The sequence below is a fragment of the Crinia signifera genome, chromosome 7 (genome assembly GCF_055691185.1).
Source record: "Crinia signifera chromosome 7, ASM5569118v1, whole genome shotgun sequence".
NCBI lineage: Eukaryota > Metazoa > Chordata > Amphibia > Anura > Myobatrachidae > Crinia > Crinia signifera.
This window is the reverse complement of record NC_139223.1, coordinates 165,343,243-165,368,385: the sequence shown is the minus strand read 5'-3', so window position 1 is coordinate 165,368,385 and position 25,143 is coordinate 165,343,243. Positions and strand designations below refer to the sequence as shown.

General features: G+C 40.5%; 1 protein-coding gene across 1 annotated transcript in view; it reads left to right on the top strand.

Annotated features, from left to right (window-relative positions):
* Positions 1 to 25,143, top strand: part of PTH2R (parathyroid hormone 2 receptor) — a 188,715-nt gene that overhangs the window by 54,920 nt on the left and 108,652 nt on the right. The window contains exon 3 of the mRNA XM_083154236.1: positions 23,871 to 23,987. Within this exon, the coding sequence (XP_083010362.1) occupies positions 23,871 to 23,987 (117 nt within the window). The remainder of the gene's footprint in view (positions 1 to 23,870; positions 23,988 to 25,143) is intronic.

The following is a 25,143-nucleotide window of genomic DNA, read 5'->3' as shown; positions in this document are numbered from 1 at the left end:
GTTTCAAATTAAGATTCTTCCTCAGGAGTGTATATTGTCCATGAAGGTAACATATCCCTATATATAGTCCTTGCGGATAGCGTACACACTTGTGCACGCTTCCGCATTGATTAACTAGCCGGATTTCCCGCATCGCGTCACCGGAACCAAGATGGCCGTGCGTGTCACGGACTTGGTATGGAACGCGGAAGTAAAATAAAGCCGGTTTTGACGCGGCAATCGCTATTCCATTAGAAACAAATGCTAGGGATTATCATTCAATCAATGCCATATTTAAAAAGCTCCGGCCATCTTGTTTCTCAATGCGTGTTTAAAAATACATATAATCAATTCATTTCTAAAAGAAAAGAAAAAATATATCAATACAATATAATGGACAAATGATAACATAAAAAGAGAGATAATGATAAAAAAGAGAAAAGAACAGATAATAATAAAAAAGGAGGACATGAATAATGGAGCGACCTAGTCTACAGCAGAAATGGTTTAAGCTCGAATTCACCGTTGAGGCCCTGTGGAACCAGGGTCCTCAAACGGTGAATCCACTTCATCTCCGCCTTAGATAGCCGCACCTCCATATCGCTATATCTCCAATTGGGGAGAATTTGCTCTATACCCCAAAAACTTTTTAATTTTCCAGGATTAGATCCATGGTGGTCTTTAAAATGGGCAGAAACTGTATGATTGATTAAACCTTTTTTAATATTATATATATGCTCCGCTAGGCGGACTTTCATCTGTCGGGAAGTTTTCCCGACATATGTCAGTCCGCACTCGCATTGCAGAGCATATATAATTCCCTTAGAATGACAGGTAATGAAGTTATTAATTTTGTAGGTTTTACCATTAATTGTAAAATCAATTTTCTTTCTTTCGTCACTTTTAACAGTTTTGCACATTAGGCATGTACCGCAACGGTGGAAACCGTTTGTCCTGGTACTTTTTCTTGTAGCGGTTTCCGATGAACTTTTAACCAGATGGTTGCGTAAAGTGGGAGCCCTCCTATAGATAAAACTTGGCTTTTCAGGTAATATTTTGGATAGCACCGGATCTCTATGTAGCAGTTTCCAATTATTCCTGAAGACCTTCTCTATCTCTCTATGTCTGGAATTATATTGACTAATAAATGAAAATTTATGGATATTGTCTTCCTCTTTATTTTTAGGTTTAATTTTTAATAAATCGGTTCTATCTAGTTCTGACAGTCTTACTAATGATTTTTGTAAGGACTCTTCCGGGTAGCCTTTAGCCACTAGTCTTTCTGTGACTTCCTCAAGTTGTTTTTCGCGGATCTCTGGGTCTGTACAATTACGTTTGATCCTTGTATATTGGCCATAAGGGATTGCATTAAGCCAATTGCAGTGATGTTCACTGTTAATATCGATGAAGCTATTTGAGTCCGTAGGCTTACGGTATGTTTTAGTCTTAAGGGTATTCCCGTCAATATAGATGACCAAATCCAAGAAAGACAATGATTCTTTACTCCAAACAAAACTTAAATTTATAGAGAAAGTATTGGAGTTAAGTGAATTAGAAAAAGAAATTAAATCAGATAAATCCCCATGCCAAATAAAGAAAATATCGTCGATGAAACGGTGCCAGGACACCAGATCCGCCACCAGCCCGCCACCTGGCCAGATGTTTTGCTCCTCCCAGAACGCCATAAAAAGATTGGCGTAGCTGGGGGCGAATCTGGTGCCCATCGCCGTTCCAACGCATTGCAAATAATAACTGCCCTCATGAAAAAAGTAATTATTAGTCAAGATAAATAAAATACTTTCTAAAATAAATTCCTTAAGTGGCTCCTTCAGGTTACTTTTATTCAAAAAGAAAGAGACAGCTTCTAGACCCTTTTCATTGGTAATTACTGTATATAAAGTGCTGACGTCAGCAGATCCCAATATACAGCCTTCTTCCCATGTTACAGTAGATAATTTCCTTAACATATCACTAGTGTCCTTTAAGTATGCTTTTGTATCACATACTAATGGTTGAAGGAAATAATCAATAAAGGCTGATAAATTGCTGGTGATGCTGTTACACCCAGAAATTATTGGGCGGCCTGGGGGGTGGAGGGGGTCTTTGTGCACTTTCGGGAGTACATATATACAAGGAGTAGAGGGATTTTTTATATTTATATATTCATGTTCTTTTTCGGTAATAATGTTATTTGTTAGAGCCCTATTTGTGAGCTCCATAAGGGACTTTTTTATCCTTTCAGAAGGATCAGATTTTAATTTTTTATATGTATTATTTGCAGTTAATTGTTTCTCAATTTCTTTGAGGTATGACTCTCTTGTCATCAGTACGACCCCCCCCCCCCCTTATCGGCGGGTTTAATCACCAAATCTGTATCAGTTTTAAGGGTTTTTAGGGCCAGAACTTCCTTTTTATTGAGATTACATTTCTTTTTACTTTTTCTTTCTAGGATTCTTTCTATTTCACTGCAAACGACCTTATTGAAACACTCCAAAAAAGGACCCTTGCAGTGGGTGGGATTAAACGTTGAGGGGGGTTTAAATTTTGATCTTTCGTTTGAGGTATTTTCAGAGGGATTAATCTCTTCATTTTTAGAAAAAAACCTTTTAAGGGCTAACTTTCGGATATATTTCTGTATATCAAGAAAGATATCGAAAGAGTTAGGTTGAAATGTAGGGGCAAATTTAAGGCCCTTAGACAGAATACTTAATTCATCTGGGGTAAGCTCACGGTCAGTCAAATTGAAAATCTTTCCCCTTTTTAATTTATCAATTTTTGAAGACATGTCAGGGGTGATTTTTGGTGGATTCTTCTTTTTCCTCTTAAGTTTAGTAACTTTTTTTAGGGGCACCACTTCTTTTCCCTCTTCTAGTTTTTTTCTTTTTCAATTCCTCTGTGGTATCCGTTGTCCCCGGGATAAAAAAGACGAAGAAGGGGGAATGGACCGATTATTAATTGGGGTTCTATAATTATCTGTATATCTGTCCAAAGGGACAAACCGATTGGTGGTCTGTATTTGGGGTGAATCATGAGGAATCCTTGTGTAATTACTATAAGGTTTCCCTGTATAGTCATTAAACCTCTCTCTACTATTAATTGGATCAGAGCGGTTATATGGTCTATTATCATATTTAAACCTGTTGTTAAATTGTCTCCTGTTATTTCTAAAAGGTGTATTAGGCCTATAATGATTCTGGTGATAAGTAGATGTATCAGCCTCATGTCTATTTGCAGTTCTTCTCCATATTGGATTTTTTTTAGCATTATTGATATTTCTACCATTTTCCTTAGGATTTATTTTTGGAACGATTTTTTTAGGGATAGATAAGGAATCATTTGCTGCATTATTTAGAATTTGTACATCCCTCTGATATTTTTTATGCTTTTTTTCTTTTAGTTCCTTGTTGCTTTTTGCAATTTTTTGCAACAGAGAATTTTCATAATATTTAAAGTCTTCAGAAGACTCAAAGGGACGCAATAATGTCTGTGCAGCAGAAATGTCATCATTAAGACTTTTAGCAGTTTTTATACGATTCCTAACAATTAGGCCCATTAACGCATTAGAACAACCATCAAGAATCATATCCCATTCCTTTCTAAATTCTGGCTCAGCAGAATCAAAAGATGGGGGTTTGATAATTTTTAACCCTTTAGGGATAATTTTGGTTGATAGATAGTGCTCTAATGTGGCCAACTCCCAGCTTATTTTGTTTTCTTTAAGCATTAACATTTCCAGTTTTAAAAAAGCGGATCCCAAATCATCATTAATAACAACATCAATAGCTTCACCTGTTGGTGAAAAGGCATTTTTTATAAGTAAATCTCTATTAGTTTTATAGGTAAACATGGTCGCAGCACCTTATTCAGAACAAAGGATGTAAAGGATAGGTACAAATTGAGACAAATAGTGCTCTAAAATAAGTGCGCGATTAAAGACACTTGTGCAGCTGTGTTCAAAACCACAATTAGGTATACATCCAACAGATACCAAGAAATAGATAGAACAACAGATTGTGATGATTTTGAAAAATAGCGCTCAGTGTATAGCCATAATAAAAGGGAACGATACAAAATGAATTATATCACCAATAAACAGCACTGTTTCCAAATAGGAGGTTTGTAGGGTTTTTTTGATGAAACCTGTAGGAATAACCACCCTTTCACAGGATATGTGACAAGGGGGCACAATAAAGGAAAAGCAGATAGTGCAAATTAACCTTTTAAAACAGGGGGTTTTTAATAAAAGTCCACACTTACAACTGGTAGACAGTAAAACAGCATTGGATAGATTCCACAAGGCAAAAACAGCATGCAGGTGAAGATGTAATAACGTGGAAGTCCTCTTCAGTAGTCTATGACCGACCCATCCGGAATAGGGGAACCAGAGACCAGGGGATAACACGTCACCGCCAGCTGTCAGCACCAGGGGATCATCCAGGAACACTCAACGCGTTTCAAATTAAGATTCTTCCTCAGGAGTGTATATTGTCCATGAAGGGAACATATCCCTATATATAGTCCTTGCGGATAGCGTACACACTTGTGCACGCTTCCGCATTGATTAACTAGCCGGATTTCCCGCATCGCGTCACCGGAACCAAGATGGCCGTGCGTGTCACGGACTTGGTATGGAATGCGGAAGTAAAATAAAGCCGGTTTTGACGCGGCAATCGCTATTCCATTAGAAACAAATGCTAGGGATTATCATTCAATCAATGCCATATTTAAAAAGCTCCGGCCATCTTGTTTCTCAATGCGTGTTTAAAAATACATATAATCAATTCATTTCTAAAAGAAAAGAAAAAATATATCAATACAATATAATGGACAAATGATAACATAAAAAGAGAGATAATGATAAAAAAGAGAAAAGAACAGATAATAATAAAAAAGGAGGACATGAATAATAGAGCGACCTAGTCTACAGCAGAAATGGTTTAAGCTCGAATTCACCGTTGAGGCCCTGTGGAACCAGGGTCCTCAAACGGTGAATCCACTTCATCTCCGCCTTAGATAGCCGCACCTCCATATCGCTATATCTCCAATTGGGGAGAATTTGCTCTATACCCCAAAAACTTTTTAATTTTCCAGGATTAGATCCATGGTGGTCTTTAAAATGGGCAGAAACTGTATGATTGATTAAACCTTTTTTAATATGTATGTATGTTTGTATGAATGTACAGTATGTATGTATGTATGTGTATGTATGTATGGAGTATGTATGTATGTATGTATGTGCTGTATGTATGAATGTACTGTATGCACTGTATGTATGTACTGTATGTATGTACTGTATGTATGTATGTATGTACTGTATACACCAGGGGTCTTCAACCTTTAAGACAGCGTGGGCCACCTAAAAAAATCCAGTGAAGCCCGAGGGCCACTATACTCTACTGCGGTATTTCGGACAGCCTCATAGAATCACAGCTCCCCTATAATGTCAGCACAGTAGTCCTTCATAGATAGTTGGCACAGCCGCCCATACTCAGCACATAACCCCCCACACACACACATACCCAAATAGTTATCAGCAGCCAATTTGGGTTCCAGTGCAAACAGTAAAATTTGTCCCCCCTCCATATAAATTTTGATATTGAATAAATTGCACGCGCCGTAGGCGCACTCCCAAAAAAGGGGTGTGGCCTAATTATAACGAGTGTGAACTAGCAGGAAAACAATTACCTGACACCTCTTTTGCAACCTGCATGACCAGACATTGGTTACCGCAGGAATGGTCGTTGTCCTCACACGCTTAAGTTGACTGAAGGCTGCACAGTGACATATAAACATGAAGGCCCACACAGTGACCTAGTATGCCTCACAGATCGAACCCAAACAATGAAAGGCTACTTAAATCAATATACACTGTTACACTGTTTATCCATAATACACATTACACATTAAGCCGCACACCGTAATGCCCATTACACATTAATTCACACAAAAATTATGCCCATTGCACATTATGCCCCACACTGATGCCAATTATGCCACAGACCATAATGCCAGCAGTACTCCTGCTTATACATATGATGCCCCAGCAGTGCCCCTCACCTAATGCCCCAGCAGTGCCCCTCACAATGCCCCAGCAGTTCCCCTCACAATGCCCCAGCAGTGCCCCTCACACACAATGCCCCAGCAGTGCCCCTCACACACAATGCCCCAGCAGTGCCCCTCACACACAATGCCCCAGCAGTGCCCCTCACACACAATGCCCCAGAAGTGCCCCTCACACAAAATGCCCCAGCAGTGCCCCTCACACACAATGCCCCCAGTAATAGCCCACCCACAATGCCCCCAGTAATGCCGGCAGCATTGCCAGGTCCCCTGCTCCCGCCAGCTGTACCTCCTCATCCTGCAGCTTTGCCGGGTCACCTGCTTCCACCATCCATGCCTCCTCCTGCAGTTTCGCCGGGTCCCCTCCGCCAGCTGTGCCTCCTCCTGCAGTTCCAGCACCGGGTCCCCTGCTCCCGCCAGCTGCGTCTCCTCCTCCCGCAGCTTCGTCGGGTCCCAACTCCCCAGCTCGTGACCATACGTGCCTCCTCCTCCCTCAGCCGCGCTGGATCCACTCCTCTGCCCTGCCTGCAGCCAATGGAAATCGGGTAGGCGGCACCCAGGGGACTCCATTACGCTGCCTCCCTCGGCAGCGTTTTCTTTTACTTAAAAAAAAAAATCCTGTGCATGGCGGGCTGGCGGGCAGGGGGCCACTGAGATCAGCTCCGCGGGCCACTCGTGGCCCGCGGGCCATGGGTTGAAGACCCCTGGTATACACTGTATGTATGTACTGTATGTATGAATGTATGTATGTATGTACTGTATGTATGAATGTATGTATGTACTGTATACACTGTATGTATGTACTGTATGTATGTATGTATGTATGTATGTATGTACTGTACGAATGTATCTATGTAAGTATGTAAGTAGGAGTCTGATCATATGTTCCGAATGCTTCTTGAGTTGTGTGTCTGGTGACGGGAATCCTGTGATGTGTCTCCTGTAGCTAGCATGTGGCAAGAATAGCGGCTGATACTAACCGCCACAGCCAGTGTGTGACATCATCAGGCAGCACCGGTTTCCACCGGCACATGTACAAATAACTATTTGATGAAAAAGTGCCCGCATTTACATAATGTAGTTATTACACATCAGGTCTGATTCAGAGCTTTTAGCAAGGCTGCAGGTTTTGCAGATGAACGAAACCATGCTGCACTGCAGGTGGGGTAGATGTAACATGTGCAGAGAGAGTTAGATTGGTTAAGAATTAACTTTTGAGTGTATACAGATGGCGCCGGGCTTGTCTTTGCTGGGGATGGCGGAGGACTCGCCACCCGCCATCCCCCGCCCCGCGCCATCTGTATGTCGGAAGGGGACGCGCGTGCACGAGGTGCACGCGCGTCCCGTTCCGACGGTGCTTTTGCCCGGGTCCCCGCCGGCTTCCCCGGGTCCCCGCCGGTCCACACCGCCCCCCCGCAGCCCCCCGCAGCCCTGCCCGTCTCCCTGAAGCTGGAGACGGGCAGGACTGCACCCGCCGCGCCGCCTCGCCGCCCGGCTATTGAGACGCTCGTGCGTGGGAGACGCACGAGCGTCTCATTCAGCCAGAGCGCCAGATTGCTGGCGGATCGCCAGGGACACGGTCCTGGCGCTCCGCCAGCAATAATAAGGCCAGCTCCATCTGTATTTGTCTATACATACGGAAGATAATTTTGAGTGTTTTCCCCGCGTGCTGGGACTTGTGGTTCTCCAAATCCCAGCATGCGGGGGAGGCCTGCTGGGACTTGTAGTTCACCTGTAAAAAGCAATGTTTTGTTTTTTTACACTTTTACGTGTATCAGCCCGCAGACGCCGGGGACAGCCCCTGGCTTCAGCCCTTGAGGGGCTGACCAGCCACTGTGAGCATGTTTCGGCCGGGGGACCTTATGTAAAAAGTGTCCCTCAGCTGTGGCATGACACCGCGGGCTGTTGGAGCCGAGTCCTGGTTCCAAAATACAGGGGACCCCCAGTTTTTTTGTCCCCCGTATTTTCGGAACCAGGACTGATCCAAGAGTCCGGGGCTGGTTTCAGAAATACAGGGCACTGCTATGCTTTTTGTCCCTCATATTTTTGGAACCAGGTCTGTCTCAATGAGCCCGAGGCTGGTTATGCTCAGGAGGGGGGACCCCACGCCAATTTCTTTCCATTTTTAACCCAAAATCAATTTTAAGCACCCATGCGATGAAATATGATCTTAGTTAATTTTAAAAGCACCCATGCGATGTTATTCAATGCAATTTTGCACACCCCCACTATCCACGTCACCCCGAAGCGTGGCGAGCGGACGCATGGGTGCTTTTAAAATGAACTAGGATCACATCTCATCGCATGGGTGCTTAGAAAATGAAAAATTTAATCGCATTGCACCGCACATTGCGATGCGATTTCACTACGCTGGCATACATATGCTAAATGGGTGCCGTGAAACTACACAAGTACCCCAAAAAAAACACATGGTCCCCACAGGAAAAAAAAAATCAAATATATTGTCCATAATCTGTTATTAGCAGTGCTAAAATCACAGTAGCCAGAGCTGCCATCAAGGTGCCACAAAGCTCCTACTGCCCTAGGCTACAAACGTTGGGTTTTGTCTGGGTTTACTATGTATAGTGCTGTATAATACTGATGTGGTCTCTTTATAAGTAGCTGTCAGTAATTACATACAAGTAGAATGTGATGGACAAAGAGAAAATGGATAATAATAATACAATGAAGTCAATTTAATAATAGCTTTATATATTTTCTGTGGAACACGTGAATTACACGTCCCTCGGTTGGTCGGCTCATGATCACATTGCAAATATTTACAGATCCAATATTGGCAAGTGGTTCCAATAATTCTCCCATGTTTACTTCATTGTAGTTCTTCTTCTTTATTTCAGGCACTGTCCCTTTACCTTCCCCCATTTGGGGACATTCGTTCAGCCTTCAGCACACTGCTGAAAGTAATACATCCAAGATTAGACCTGGTTGTTAGAGGTCAATCATGGGTAGTGTCTCTAGATATTGTTGTTAGATAAGGTAGCTGCTGTGACCAATTACTGTTGATAGCCTGACTGCATCTGTATTAGATATTGTTTGCTCTTAAATCAGACAAAGTATGGTTCAGTGGCTGCAGCAAGTCAGTACTGTGGGGGTCATTCAGATCTGGCGGGAGGTGCTATCGCTGCTACTTCCATAGAAGCAGCAACGGTAGCAATAATATGGTAACACAATAGGGTGCGTCCCGCCTCCTGCTGCATTACTGATCTGACCTGTGTCCAAGTCACTGTACTGGATAGAGGCGTAACTAGATGTTCCTGGGCCCCATAGCAAAAGTTTGTAAGGGCCCCCTATTTAGCAACTGATGGTGATAAATGTATGTAAAACATATTACTTAGACAGCAAAGATAGTTACTCTCTTGGTACTGGATTATATACCCACCATCGGCCGCCTGCATGACCTACAGTATGGGGCTGTGCAACCGATCTGTCACGGTTGCTGCCTAGTGGCCAGGACGTCTCAGTCCTCTGATGAAGCCTCTCACTTCCCATGCAACCGCATCTCTGTGCACAGAAACGGAGGCCATTGCCGCTGTCACTATTTGTATGTGTGCCCTATATAATAACTGGTAATAATATTCTCTGTACAGCGCTGCGGAATATGTGTGCGCTATATAATAACTGGTAATAATATTGTCTGTACAGCGCTGCGGAATATGTGTGCGCTATATAATAACTGGTAATAATATTCTCTGTACAGCGCTGTGGAATATGTGTGCGCTATATAATAACTGGTAATAATATTCTCTGTACAGCGCTGTGGAATATGTGTGCGCTATATAATAACTGGTAATAATATTCTCTGTACAGCGCTGTGGAATATGTGTGCGCTATATAATAACTGGTAATAATATTCTCTGTACAGCGCTGCGGAATATGTGTGCGCTATATAATAACTGGTAATAATATTCTCTGTACAGCGCTGCGGAATATGTGTGCGCTATATAATAACTGGTAATAATATTCTCTGTACAGCGCTGCGGAATATGTGTGCCCTATATAATAACTGGTAATAATATTCTCTGTACAGCGCTGCGGAATATGTGTGCGCTATATAATAACTGGTAATAATATTCTCTGTACAGCACTGTGGAATATGTGTGCGCTATATAATAACTGGTAATAATAGTCTCTGTACAGCACTGCGGAATATGTGTGCGCTATATAATAACTGGTAATAATATTCTCTGTACAGCGCTGCGGAATATGTGTGCGCTATATAATAACTGGTAATAATATTCTCTGTACACCGCTGCCGAATATGTGTGTGCTATATAATAACTGGTAATAATATTCTCTGTACAGCGCTGCGGAATATGTGTGCGCTATATAATAACTGGTAATAATATTCTCTGTACAGCGCTGCGGAATATGTGTGCGCTCTATAATAACTGGTAATAATAGTCTCTGTACAGCGCTGCGGAATAGGTGTGTGCTATATAATAGCTGGTAATAATATTCTCTGTACAGCGCTGTGGAATATGTGTGCGCTATATAATAACTGGTAATAGTATTCTCTGTACAGAGCTGTGGAATATGTGTGCGCTATATAATAACTGGTAATAATATTCTCTGTACAGCGCTGCGGAATATGTGTGCGCTATATAAATGGTAATAATATTCTCTGTACAGCGCTGCGGAATATGTGTGCGCTATATAATAACTGGTAATAATATTCTCTGTACAGCGCTGCGGAATATGTGTGCGCTATATAATAACTGGTAATAATATTGTCTGTACAGCGCTGTGGAATATGTGTGCGCTATATAATAACTGGTAATAATATTCTCTGTACAGCGCTGCGGAATATGTGTGCACTATATAATAACTGGTAATAATATTCTCTGTACAGCGCTGTGGAATATGTGTAAGCTATATAATAACTGGTAATAATTGTCTCTGTACAGCGCTGTGGAATATGTGTGTGCTATATAATAACTGGTAATAATATTCTCTGTACAGCGCTGCGGAATATGTGTGCGCTATATAATAACAGGTGATAATATTCTCTGTACAGTGCTGCGGAATATGTGTGCGCTATATAATAACTGGTAATAATATTGTCTGTACAGCGCTGTGGAATATGTGTGCGCTATATAATAACTGGTAATAATATTCTCTGTACAGCGCTGCGGAATATGTGTGCACTATATAATAACTGGTAATAATATTCTCTGTACAGCGCTGTGGAATATGTGTAAGCTATATAAATAACTGGTAATAATAGTCTCTGTACAGCGCTGCGGAATATGTGTAAGCTATATAATAACTGGTAATAATTGTCTCTGTACAGCGCTGTGGAATATGTGTGTGCTATATAATAACTGGTAATAATAGTCTCTGTACAGCGCTGCGGAATATGTGTGCGCTATATAATAACAGGTGATAATATTCTCTGTACAGTGCTGCAGAATATGTGTGCGCTATATAATAACTGGTGATAATACTCTCTGTACAGCGCTGCGGAATATGTGTGCGCTATATAATAACAGGTGATAATATTCTCTGTACAGTGCTGCAGAATATGTGTACACTATATAAATAACTGGTAATAATAGTCTCTGTACAGCGCTGCGGAATATGTGTGCGCTATATAATAACAGGTGATAATATTCTCTGTACAGTGCTGCAGAATATGTGTGCACTATATAAATAACTGGTAATAATAGTCTCTGTACAGCGCTGCGGAATATGTGTGCGCTATATAATAACTGGTGATAATACTCTCTGTACAGCGCTGCGGAATATGTGTGCGCTATATAATAACAGGTGATAATATTCTCTGTACAGTGCTGCAGAATATGTGTGCGCTATATAATAACTGGTAATAATAGTCTCTGTACAGCGCTGTGGAATATGTGTGTGCTATATAATAACTGGTAATAATAGTCTCTGTTCAGCGCTGCGGAATATGTGTGCGCTTTATAATAACAAGTGATAATATTCTCTGTACAGTGCTGCAGAATATGTGTGCGCTATATAATAACTGGTAATAATAATTTCTGTACAGCGCTGCGGAATATGTGTGCGCTTTATAATAACTGGTAATAATAATCTCTGTACAGTGCTGCGGAATATGTGTGCGCTATACAAATAACTGGTAATAATAGTCTCTGTACAGCGCTGTGGAATATGTGTGCGCTATATAATAACTGGTAATAATAATCTCTGTACAGCGCTGTGGAATATGTGTGCGCTATATAATAACTGGTAATATTCTCTGTACAGCGCTGCGGAATATGTGTGCGCTATATAATAACTGGTAATATTCTCTGTACAGCGCTGCGGAATATGTGTGCGTTATATAATAACTGGTAATAATATTCTCTGTACAGCGCTGCGGAATATGTGTGCGCTATATAATAACTGGTAATAATAGTCTATGTACAGCGCTGCGGAATATGTGTGCGCTATATAATAACTGGTAATAATAGTCTCTGTACAGCGCTACGGAATATGTGTGCGCTTTATAATAACTGGTAATAATAATCTCTGTACAGTGCTGCAGAATATGTGTGCGCTATACAAATAACTGGTAATAATAGTCTCTGTACAGCGCTGCGGAATATGTGTGTGCTATATAATAACAGGTGATAATATTCTCTGTATAGTGCTGCGGAATATGTGTGCGCTTTATAATAACTGGTAGTAATAATCTCTGTACAGTGCTGTGGAATATGTGTGCGCTATACAAATAACTGGTAATAATATTCTCTGTACAGCGCTGCGGAATATGTGTGCGCTATATAATAACTGGTAATAATAATCTCTGTACAGCGCTGTGGAATATGTGTGCGCTATATAATAACTGGTAATATTCTCTGTACAGCGCTGCGGAATATGTGTGCTATATAATTACTGGTAATAATATTCTCTGTACAGCGCTGCGGAATATGTGTGCGCTATATAATAACTGGTAATAATAGTCTATGTACAGCGCTGCGGAATATGTGTGTGCTTTATAATAACTGGTAATACTAGTCTCTGTACAGCGCTGCGGAATATGTGTGCGCTATATAATAACTGGTAATAATAGTCTCTGTACAGCGCTGCGGAATATGTGTGCACTTTATAATAACTGGTAATAATAATCTCTGTACAGTGCTGCGGAATATGTGTGCGCTATACAAATAACTGGTAATAATAGTCTCTGTACAGCGCTGCGGAATATGTGTGTGCTATATAATAACAGGTGATAATATTCTCTGTACAGCGCTGCGGAATATGTGTGCGCTATATAATAACTGGTAATAATAATCTCTGTACAGCGCTGTGGAATATGTGTGCGCTATATAAATAACTGGTAATAATATTCTCTGTACAGCGCTGCGGAATATGTGTGCGCTATATATATAACTGGTAATAATAGTCTCTGTACAGCGCTGCGGAATATGTGTGCGCTATATAATAACTGGTAATAATAGTCTCTGCACAGCGCTGCGGAATATGTGTGCGCTATATAAATAACTGGTAATAATATTCTCTGTACAGCGCTGCGGAATATGTATGCGCTATATAATAATAGGTGATAATATTCTCTGTACAGCGCTGCGGAATATGTGTGCGCTATATAATAACTGGTAATAATAATCTCTGTACAGCGCTCTGGAATATGTGTGCGCTATATAAATAACTGGTAATAATATTCTCTGTACAGCGCTGCGGAATATGTGTGCGCTATATATATAACTGGTAATAATAGTCTCTGTACAGCGCTGCGGAATATGTGTGCGCTATATAATAACTGGTAATAATAGTCTCTGCACAGCGCTGCGGAATATGTGTGCGCTATATAAATAACTGGTAATAATATTCTCTGTACAGCGCTGCGGAATATGTGTGCGCTATATAAATAACTGGTAATAATATTCTCTGCACAGCGCTGTGGAATATGTGTGCGCTATATAATAACTGGTAATAATACTCTGTACAGTGCTGCGGAATATGTGTGCGCTATATAATAACTGGTAATAATATTCTCTGTACAGCGCTGCGGAATATGTGTGCGCTATATAATAACTGGTAATAATATTCTCTGTACACCGCTGCCGAATATGTGTGTGCTATATAATAACTGGTAATAATATTCTCTGTACAGCGCTGCGGAATATGTGTGCGCTATATAATAACTGGTAATAATATTCTCTGTACAGCGCTGCGGAATATGTGTGCGCTCTATAATAACTGGTAATAATAGTCTCTGTACAGCGCTGCGGAATAGGTGTGTGCTATATAATAGCTGGTAATAATATTCTCTGTACAGCGCTGTGGAATATGTGTGCGCTATATAATAACTGGTAATAGTATTCTCTGTACAGAGCTGTGGAATATGTGTGCGCTATATAATAACTGGTAATAATATTCTCTGTACAGCGCTGCGGAATATGTGTGCGCTATATAAATGGTAATAATATTCTCTGTACAGCGCTGCGGAATATGTGTGCGCTATATAATAACTGGTAATAATATTCTCTGTACAGCGCTGCGGAATATGTGTGCGCTATATAATAACTGGTAATAATATTGTCTGTACAGCGCTGTGGAATATGTGTGCGCTATATAATAACTGGTAATAATATTCTCTGTACAGCGCTGCGGAATATGTGTGCACTATATAATAACTGGTAATAATATTCTCTGTACAGCGCTGTGGAATATGTGTAAGCTATATAATAACTGGTAATAATTGTCTCTGTACAGCGCTGTGGAATATGTGTGTGCTATATAATAACTGGTAATAATATTCTCTGTACAGCGCTGCGGAATATGTGTGCGCTATATAATAACAGGTGATAATATTCTCTGTACAGTGCTGCGGAATATGTGTGCGCTATATAATAACTGGTAATAATATTGTCTGTACAGCGCTGTGGAATATGTGTGCGCTATATAATAACTGGTAATAATATTCTCTGTACAGCGCTGCGGAATATGTGTGCACTATATAATAACTGGTAATAATATTCTCTGTACAGCGCTGTGGAATATGTGTAAGCTATATAAATAACTGGTAATAATAGTCTCTGTACAGCGCTGCGGAATATGTGTAAGCTATATAATAACTGGTAATAATTGTCTCTGTACAGCGCTGTGGAATATGTGTGTGCTATATAATAACTGGTAATAATAGTCTCTGTACAGCGCTGCGGAATATGTGTGCGCTATATAATAACAGGTGATAATATTCTCTGTACAGTGCTGCAGAATATGTGTGCGCTATATAATAACTGGTGATAATACTCTCTGTACAGCGCTGCGGAATATGTGTGCGCTATATAATAACAGGTGATAATATTCTCTGTACAGTGCTGCAGAATATGTGTACACTATATAAATAACTGGTAATAATAGTCTCTGTACAGCGCTGCGGAATATGTGTGCGCTATATAATAACAGGTGATAATATTCTCTGTACAGTGCTGCAGAATATGTGTGCACTATATAAATAACTGGTAATAATAGTCTCTGTACAGCGCTGCGGAATATGTGTGCGCTATATAATAACTGGTGATAATACTCTCTGTACAGCGCTGCGGAATATGTGTGCGCTATATAATAACAGGTGATAATATTCTCTGTACAGTGCTGCAGAATATGTGTGCGCTATATAATAACTGGTAATAATAGTCTCTGTACAGCGCTGTGGAATATGTGTGTGCTATATAATAACTGGTAATAATAGTCTCTGTTCAGCGCTGCGGAATATGTGTGCGCTTTATAATAACAAGTGATAATATTCTCTGTACAGTGCTGCAGAATATGTGTGCGCTATATAATAACTGGTAATAATAATTTCTGTACAGCGCTGCGGAATATGTGTGCGCTTTATAATAACTGGTAATAATAATCTCTGTACAGTGCTGCGGAATATGTGTGCGCTATACAAATAACTGGTAATAATAGTCTCTGTACAGCGCTGTGGAATATGTGTATGCTATATAATAACTGGTAATAATAATCTCTGTACAGCGCTGTGGAATATGTGTGCGCTATATAATAACTGGTAATATTCTCTGTACAGCGCTGCGGAATATGTGTGCGCTATATAATAACTGGTAATATTCTCTGTACAGCGCTGCGGAATATGTGTGCGTTATATAATAACTGGTAATAATATTCTCTGTACAGCGCTGCGGAATATGTGTGCGCTATATAATAACTGGTAATAATAGTCTATGTACAGCGCTGCGGAATATGTGTGCGCTATATAATAACTGGTAATAATAGTCTCTGTACAGCGCTACGGAATATGTGTGCGCTTTATAATAACTGGTAATAATAATCTCTGTACAGTGCTGCAGAATATGTGTGCGCTATACAAATAACTGGTAATAATAGTCTCTGTACAGCGCTGCGGAATATGTGTGTGCTATATAATAACAGGTGATAATATTCTCTGTATAGTGCTGCGGAATATGTGTGCGCTTTATAATAACTGGTAGTAATAATCTCTGTACAGTGCTGTGGAATATGTGTGCGCTATACAAATAACTGGTAATAATATTCTCTGTACAGCGCTGCGGAATATGTGTGCGCTATATAATAACTGGTAATAATAATCTCTGTACAGCGCTGTGGAATATGTGTGCGCTATATAATAACTGGTAATATTCTCTGTACAGCGCTGCGGAATATGTGTGCTATATAATTACTGGTAATAATATTCTCTGTACAGCGCTGCGGAATATGTGTGCGCTATATAATAACTGGTAATAATAGTCTATGTACAGCGCTGCGGAATATGTGTGTGCTTTATAATAACTGGTAATACTAGTCTCTGTACAGCGCTGCGGAATATGTGTGCGCTATATAATAACTGGTAATAATAGTCTCTGTACAGCGCTGCGGAATATGTGTGCACTTTATAATAACTGGTAATAATAATCTCTGTACAGTGCTGCGGAATATGTGTGCGCTATACAAATAACTGGTAATAATAGTCTCTGTACAGCGCTGCGGAATATGTGTGTGCTATATAATAACAGGTGATAATATTCTCTGTACAGCGCTGCGGAATATGTGTGCACTATATAATAACTGGTAATAATAATCTCTGTACAGCGCTGTGGAATATGTGTGCGCTATATAAATAACTGGTAATAATATTCTCTGTACAGCGCTGCGGAATATGTGTGCGCTATATATATAACTGGTAATAATAGTCTCTGTACAGCGCTGCGGAATATGTGTGCGCTATATAATAACTGGTAATAATAGTCTCTGCACAGCGCTGCGGAATATGTGTGCGCTATATAAATAACTGGTAATAATATTCTCTGTACAGCGCTGCGGAATATGTATGCGCTATATAATAATAGGTGATAATATTCTCTGTACAGCGCTGCGGAATATGTGTGCGCTATATAATAACTGGTAATAATAATCTCTGTACAGCGCTCTGGAATATGTGTGCGCTATATAAATAACTGGTAATAATATTCTCTGTACAGCGCTGCGGAATATGTGTGCGCTATATATATAACTGGTAATAATAGTCTCTGTACAGCGCTGCGGAATATGTGTGCGCTATATAATAACTGGTAATAATAGTCTCTGCACAGCGCTGCGGAATATGTGTGCGCTATATAAATAACTGGTAATAATATTCTCTGTACAGCGCTGCGGAATATGTGTGCGCTATATAAATAACTGGTAATAATATTCTCTGCACAGCGCTGTGGAATATGTGTGCGCTATATAATAACTGGTAATAATACTCTGTACAGTGCTGCGGAATATGTGTGCGCTATATAATAACTGGTAATAATATTCTCTGTACAGCGCTGCAGAATATGTGTGCACTATATAAATAACTGGTAATAATAGTCTCTGTACAGCGCTGCGGAATATGTGTGCGCTATATAATAACAGGTGATAATATTCTCTGTACAGTGCTGCAGAATATGTGTGCACTATATAAATAACTGGTAATAATAGTCTCTGTACAGCGCTGCGGAATATGTGTGCGCTATATAATAACTGGTGATAATACTCTCTGTACAGCGCTGCGGAATATGTGTGCGCTATATAATAACAGGTGATAATATTCTCTGTACAGTGCTGCAGAATATGTGTGCGCTATATAATAACTGGTAATAATAGTCTCTGTACAGCGCTGTGGAATATGTGTGTGCTATATAATAACTGGTAATAATAGTCTCTGTTCAGCGCTGCGGAATATGTGTGCGCTTTATAATAACAAGTGATAATATTCTCTGTACAGTGCTGCAGAATATGTGTGCGCTATATAATAACTGGTAATAATAATTTCTGTACAGCGCTGCGGAATATGTGTGCGCTTTATAATAACTGGTAATAATAATCTCTGTACAGTGCTGCGGAATATGTGTGCGCTATACAAATAACTGGTAATAATAGTCTCTGTACAGCGCTGTGGAATATGTGTGCGCTATATAATAACTGGTAATAATAATCTCTGTACAGCGCTGCGGAATATGTGTGCGCTATATAATAACTGGTAATAATAGTCTCTGTACAGCGCTGCGGAATATGTGTGCGCTTTATAATAACTGGTAATAATAATCTCTGTACAGTGCTGCAGAATATGTGTGCGCTATACAAATAACTGGTAATAATAGTCTCTGTACAGCGCTGCGGAATATGTGTGTGCTATATAATAACAGGTGATAATATTCTCTGTATAGTGCTGCGGAATATGTGTGCGCTTTATAATAACTGGTAGTAATAATCTCTGTACAGTGCTGTGGAATATGTGTGCGCTATACAAATAACTGGTAATAATATTCTCTGTACAGCGCTGCGGAATATGTGTGCGCTATATAATAACTGGTAATAATAATCTCTGTACAGCGCTGTGGAATATGTGTGCGCTATATAATAACTGGTAATATTCTCTGTACAGCGCTGCGGAATATGTGTGCTATATAATTACTGGTAATAATATTCTCTGTACAGCGCTGCGGAATATGTGTGCGCTATATAATAACTGGTAATAATAGTCTATGTACAGCGCTGCGGAATATGTGTGTGCTATATAATAACTGGTAATACTAGTCTCTGTACAGCGCTGCGGAATATGTGTGCGCTATATAATAACTGGTAATAATAGTCTCTGTACAGCGCTGCGGAATATGTGTGCACTTTATAATAACTGGTAATAATAATCTCTGTACAGTGCTGCGGAATATGTGTGCGCTATACAAATAACTGGTAATAATAGTCTCTGTACAGCGCTGCGGAATATGTGTGTGCTATATAATAACAGGTGATAATATTCTCTGTACAGCGCTGCGGAATATGTGTGCGCTATATAATAACTGGTAATAATAATCTCTGTACAGCGCTGTGGAATATGTGTGCGCTATATAAATAACTGGTAATAATATTCTCTGTACAGCGCTGCGGAATATGTGTGCGCTATATATATAACTGGTAATAATAGTCTCTGTACAGCGCTGCGGAATATGTGTGCGCTATATAATAACTGGTAATAATAGTCTCTGCACAGCGCTGCGGAATATGTGTGCGCTATATAAATAACTGGTAATAATATTCTCTGTACAGCGCTGCGGAATATGTATGCGCTATATAATAATAGGTGATAATATTCTCTGTACAGCGCTACGGAATATGTGTGCGCTATATAATAACTGGTAATAATAATCTCTGTACAGCGCTGTGGAATATGTGTGCGCTATATAAATAACTGGTAATAATATTCTCTGTACAGCGCTGCGGAATATGTGTGCGCTATATATATAACTGGTAATAATAGTCTCTGTACAGCGCTGCGGAATATGTGTGCGCTATATAATAACTGGTAATAATAGTCTCTGCACAGCGCTGCGGAATATGTGTGCGCTATATAAATAACTGGTAATAATATTCTCTGTACAGCGCTGCGGAATATGTGTGCGCTATATAAATAACTGGTAATAATATTCTCTGCACAGCGCTGTGGAATATGTGTGCGCTATATAATAACTGGTAATAATACTCTGTACAGTGCTGCGGAATATGTGTGCGCTATATAATAACTGGTAATAATATTCTCTGTACAGCGCTGCAGAATATGTGTGCACTGTGAGACTGATTCAGCTTTGTTAGCAAACCAAAACAAACAGCACACAACTGGGCAAAACCACACTGTACTGCAGGTGGGGCAGATGTACAGTAACATGTGCAGACAGAGTTACAGTGAGGGTTAACATTTTCCTGTGAAGGGTATATACTGGCAACTTAGATTTCAGTTTGAACACACCCCACCCAAATCTATATCTCTATGTGTATTTCACCCCCCATGGAGTGTGGAATGGTTTTTGGCCATTAGCATATTTTGGGAGATTGCCCCGCTGCAGTTCTGTCTACTGCTTCCAGCTGTGATCTGTAACACCATTAGCTCCGCTGTCCTGTAATGTTTCTTTGTTAATGTTGGACTCTACACTTTAATGTAATATAATTTGTTGTTTACAAATCAGGAAATCTGTTAATTATCTCATTAACCTGAGTGCACGGCCTCCTGCAGTATATACATCATGTTGGGATACAAAATGTAGCAATTGCCAAGTACTGTAGAAGTTTTCAATATGTTTTGCAGGTGAGCTAACAAATTGCATTCTGGGCCGGATTCTGACTCAGCTTCTGGAATATGTGCAAGCTCAGATAACAATGATAAATGCCGTAACAGGGCTGCATTGTGTGCTGGCCATGCCACAACCACTCCCCAAGTACCACAGACACCGGGGCTGAAGGGGGCAGGGCCATGAGTGCCAGTAAGTGCAGCATTGCCTGGAACATCCTCAGGATGTGCCGAGCGTCTGCATCGTATCTGTATCTGTATAAAATACACTTTGGCTGGTTCTGGAGCAGGGATAGTGGCTGCAGAATGACACTCTATGTACCTTGCTGGCCAAATTTAGGGACCTTTGACAGCTATATATACTTGCTGACTATTTGGCTGCCTCCTCTGGGAAGGGGTAGCAGGCGTTGTGGCGTGGCACAGGGGGGTGAAATGGGGAAACAATATTGCTGTATATGGATGGAGCATGGGTGCGACCCCGTTATTGTATCATTGCGGCTTTGCTGCTTGGGAGCAATGGGCACCCGCAGATTCCCGCATAGCACAAGGAAGTTATGAGGCTACTGCAGAACCACTGTTTCAGCTATCTGGCCTGTGAGTCACAGAAAGACGATGTGTTCCTTAAAGCACAGGTGCATGCACAGGAGGCTTTACAGAGACCACTGCATTTGCCATAGGACTGGTGTGAGGTTCGATGGTGCATTTGATTGTAGTCTAAAGGTATGTGTCAATCAGTATTAAGAGTGCACAAAGTGTATCAGTACACAAGGGAAGGAGTTTGGTGGTCATCGTTGAGCGTGGTACACAAGCCAGCCCTTTATAGACAGACCCCTCTGTACCATATATAATTTGGATAAAAGCAAGTATTACCATACTGTATTTCTTTAGATAGATAGATAGATAGATAGATAGATAGATAGATAGATAGATAGATAGATAGATAGATAGAATGATCTATAATATATAGAGATATATTTCCTTTTATATGTTTTTAATATTTTCTCTTTTTTACATTTTCATGATTTCGTTTTTGCTTTTTCAATTGATTTCTCATCATATCCTTATACTCAAAGATATTTTCAATCTCCACAACTTCTTAATTGGAAATTCAGAAAATTAACATTTTGGGTGACATTCTATGGGATGAGAGTTTTTCCCACGTCAATTTTTCGCCCATTATCGCACTTTTTTCAAATCGCATATTTGCCTTGGATTCGCATATTTAATGAGGTGCGTGTTCCGGCAAGAAAAGTGCGATTGAGTGCGATAATGGGCGAATTTTCGGCATGAAAATGTGTGATTTTTAGGCATGAAAATGTGCGATTTTTAGGCATGAAAATGTGCGAATTTGAGCTTATGTGCGATTTTGGGTTTGTATAAAAAAAAATTGCGTGGGGTCCCCCCTCCTGAGCATAACCAGCCCCGGGCTCATTGAGCCGGACCTGGTTCCAAAAATACAGGGGACAAAAAGTGTAGGGGTCCCCCGTGTTTCTAAACCAGCCCCAGACTCTTGGACCGGTCCTGGTTCCAAAAATACGGGGGACAAAAAATCTGGGGGTCCCCCGTATTTTGAAACCAGCACCGGGCTCCAACAGCCGGCAGTGTCATGCCACACCCGGGGACACTTTTTACATAAGGTCCCCCGGCCGTACCATGAGCACCGTGGCTGGTCAGCCTTGGACGGGGTACCTGGAGGAGTGGGGACCCCCTCAATAAAGGGGTCCCCCCCAAGGCTTCACCCATCCAGGGCTAAAGCCCGGGGCTGTCACCGGCGTCCCTGGCCAGTGGACGCCAGCCTGATGGTGTAAAATCTTTCAATCCTAACATTGCTTTATACAGGAGAACTACAAGTCCCAGCAGACCTCCCCCGCAGTCTGGGACTTGGAGAACCACAAGTCCCAGCATGCAGGGCATTAATGGGCCCGCTGGGACTTGTAGTCCACCTGTAAAAAGAATGTTTGGTATTTTTAGAACCAGGACCGGTCCAAGAGTCCGGGGCTGGTTTCAGAAATACGGGGGACCCCTACGCTTTTTGTCTCCCGTATTTTTGGAACCAGGTCTGGCTCAATGAGCCCGGGGCTGGTTATGCTCAGGAGGGGGGACCCCACGCAATTTTTTTTCAAGAAAAAAAAAAAAAACAACACATTTTTTACCACAGAACCATGCACAGATCTCAATGATCTGTGCAGGGTTCTGGCCAACTCGCATATCAGAACCTGGTCTGATTTTTTGGCGAATTTAAGACACATTTTCCAAATTCGCATCTCATTAAATATGCGCATTGTATACTTTTCAATGGGAAAACATCTGGATGCGAGTTCCGGCGCGAGTTAAAATCGCACTTTGTAAAATTTCATCTCATTAAATATGCGAAAACGGGATTTCGGCCGTTTTTTGCGCAATTTTCGCCAAAAAACACAACTCTCATCACATAGAATGTCACCCTTTATCTTTTGAACTGGCCTAATGGGATTTTATGGTGTTTTCTGCTACTCTTTTTTTATAAATTGGAGTCATTGGGCTTCTTATAGCTTTTGGTGTGCAAAATACCCTTTTTGCTAAATATGAACAAACATCCTTGCCACTTGGAGACTCACAAAATGTTTTATGTTCTAGTTTTTTTCCTTCAAAATACAAATTATATTATTTATAAACCATGCTATCAACGTGTGAGCAAATTATTATTTATTTCATTTTGTTCAGGGCTATCAATGTGTTAAAATTCCAAAATTTATAGTTTGTATAACTTGGAGCAATTCTGGTGCCCATTGCTGTTCCTCTTTGTTGTTTCTAAAAAACTATGGATAGAATAGAAATAATCATCTAAAAGTATAAAACTCATGGCGTCTTTCAAAAAAAAAGTTTAGAATGAAATTGTGAACAGACTATTCAATAATTGTGAGACTATTCTAATAATGTCATATTTGGTATCTGAACTTTCTTAATAATATCACTGGTATCTTTGAGGTAGGATCTATGTTAAATACCTATAGCTGTTCAAATTAGATGTAATATTTTCTGGGACTATTACAATAAGTTGTGCAGTTTTTGGGAGGATCTTTGTTTATCTTTGGTAATATATACATAGCAGGCTTTGTGACTTCCAAGAAGCTTCTTCTTAAGTGATAACTGCCATCATTAGAGTAACTCAACAGAGAACCATTTTAGTACATTTGTAAATAGAGCTGTCATTTAACATGTCAACATAACATTATACTTGCATCATAATCATTATCTTTCTCTTTTAATGCAGCTGCAGAAGGAATTTGTCTGCCGGAATGGGATGGTTTGGTTTGCTGGCCGAGAGGAACACCGGGGAAAATTCTTGCTCTGGGTTGTCCTCCATATGTGTATGACTTTAATCACAGAGGTATTCATTTCCAAAACACAGAGTTATATTTTGTTAAGTTGCTAAATATTTTATATATTTTTCAATTCCACTATTTGTTGCTGTATAATAAAAAAAAAAAAAAAATTAAAAGAAGACAGAGAATTTGGTCACTAGATCGGCCATATTAAGTTAGACATGCATTGGGTCGAGCAATAAAGGTTGACGTGGCTAAGGTTGACCAGGTCGGAATCATTGTGCAGACAATGGGAAGGTCGACAGCCAAAAGGTTGACATAAGCTTTTCACGTTTTTTTTTGTTAACATGTGTTGACAGGGTATTCCATAACCTACCATCCACTATGCATGGTGGGAGGATCAAATAGTGTTCCGAATGCATCGAGGCACCGTGCCCGAAACATTGTGAGCACAGCGAGCCATGCGAGGGGACGTGGTACACTTAGACAAAGTTTTTTAGTACATTGTATATAGTGAAGCAAGTGGTTCAATGATAGCAATAATGGAAAACCATGACCAAGGCATGACAGTAATCAAAGCAAAATCAGAATTAAAAAAATTATAATACAAGGCCAATGTTAATATAAAAGATAATGTAATTAAACCCAGCTTTGTATAACTGATTGATTTTGTCATTATGATAACTCTCCTAATGATACACCCCCCACCCCCCCCCCCCCCTTCCACCCCCCTTAGGCTACTGTTGCAGGTCTGACATATGTTCTGCTTGTTGTCTAAGGGGTTCTACTAGTTGCACAGTTAATTCCCCCACCCCTTTCTGGTATGATCTGTTGCTCTGGCTTCCATAGGTCTCTCCCAAATGTCAACTGCCTCCTCAAGCATCTTTAAAAAACTGTGCAGTGGTGGCCAATTCCAATGTGGGCATTTTCATTTGGGTTTAAGCCCACAGGCAAGTATCTGCAAGTCCAGGCAGGGGTATAGCAATAGTCTCCGCAACCCCTCCAGCACCCACAAACCACCCAACACGTCCAAGTCACAGCGGGGGCTATGGGGGCTGTTGCTGCTTCACTTATGGGGAAATAATGAGCAACATGAGTGTAAAGTTTAATATTTTATGTTGCATTGTATTACCAGACAATATGCATTTCGGTACTTGTGTACAATCACGGCTCCCACGTTGTCCATCGTATACTAAAAAATCGCATCGCATGCGATCGCAT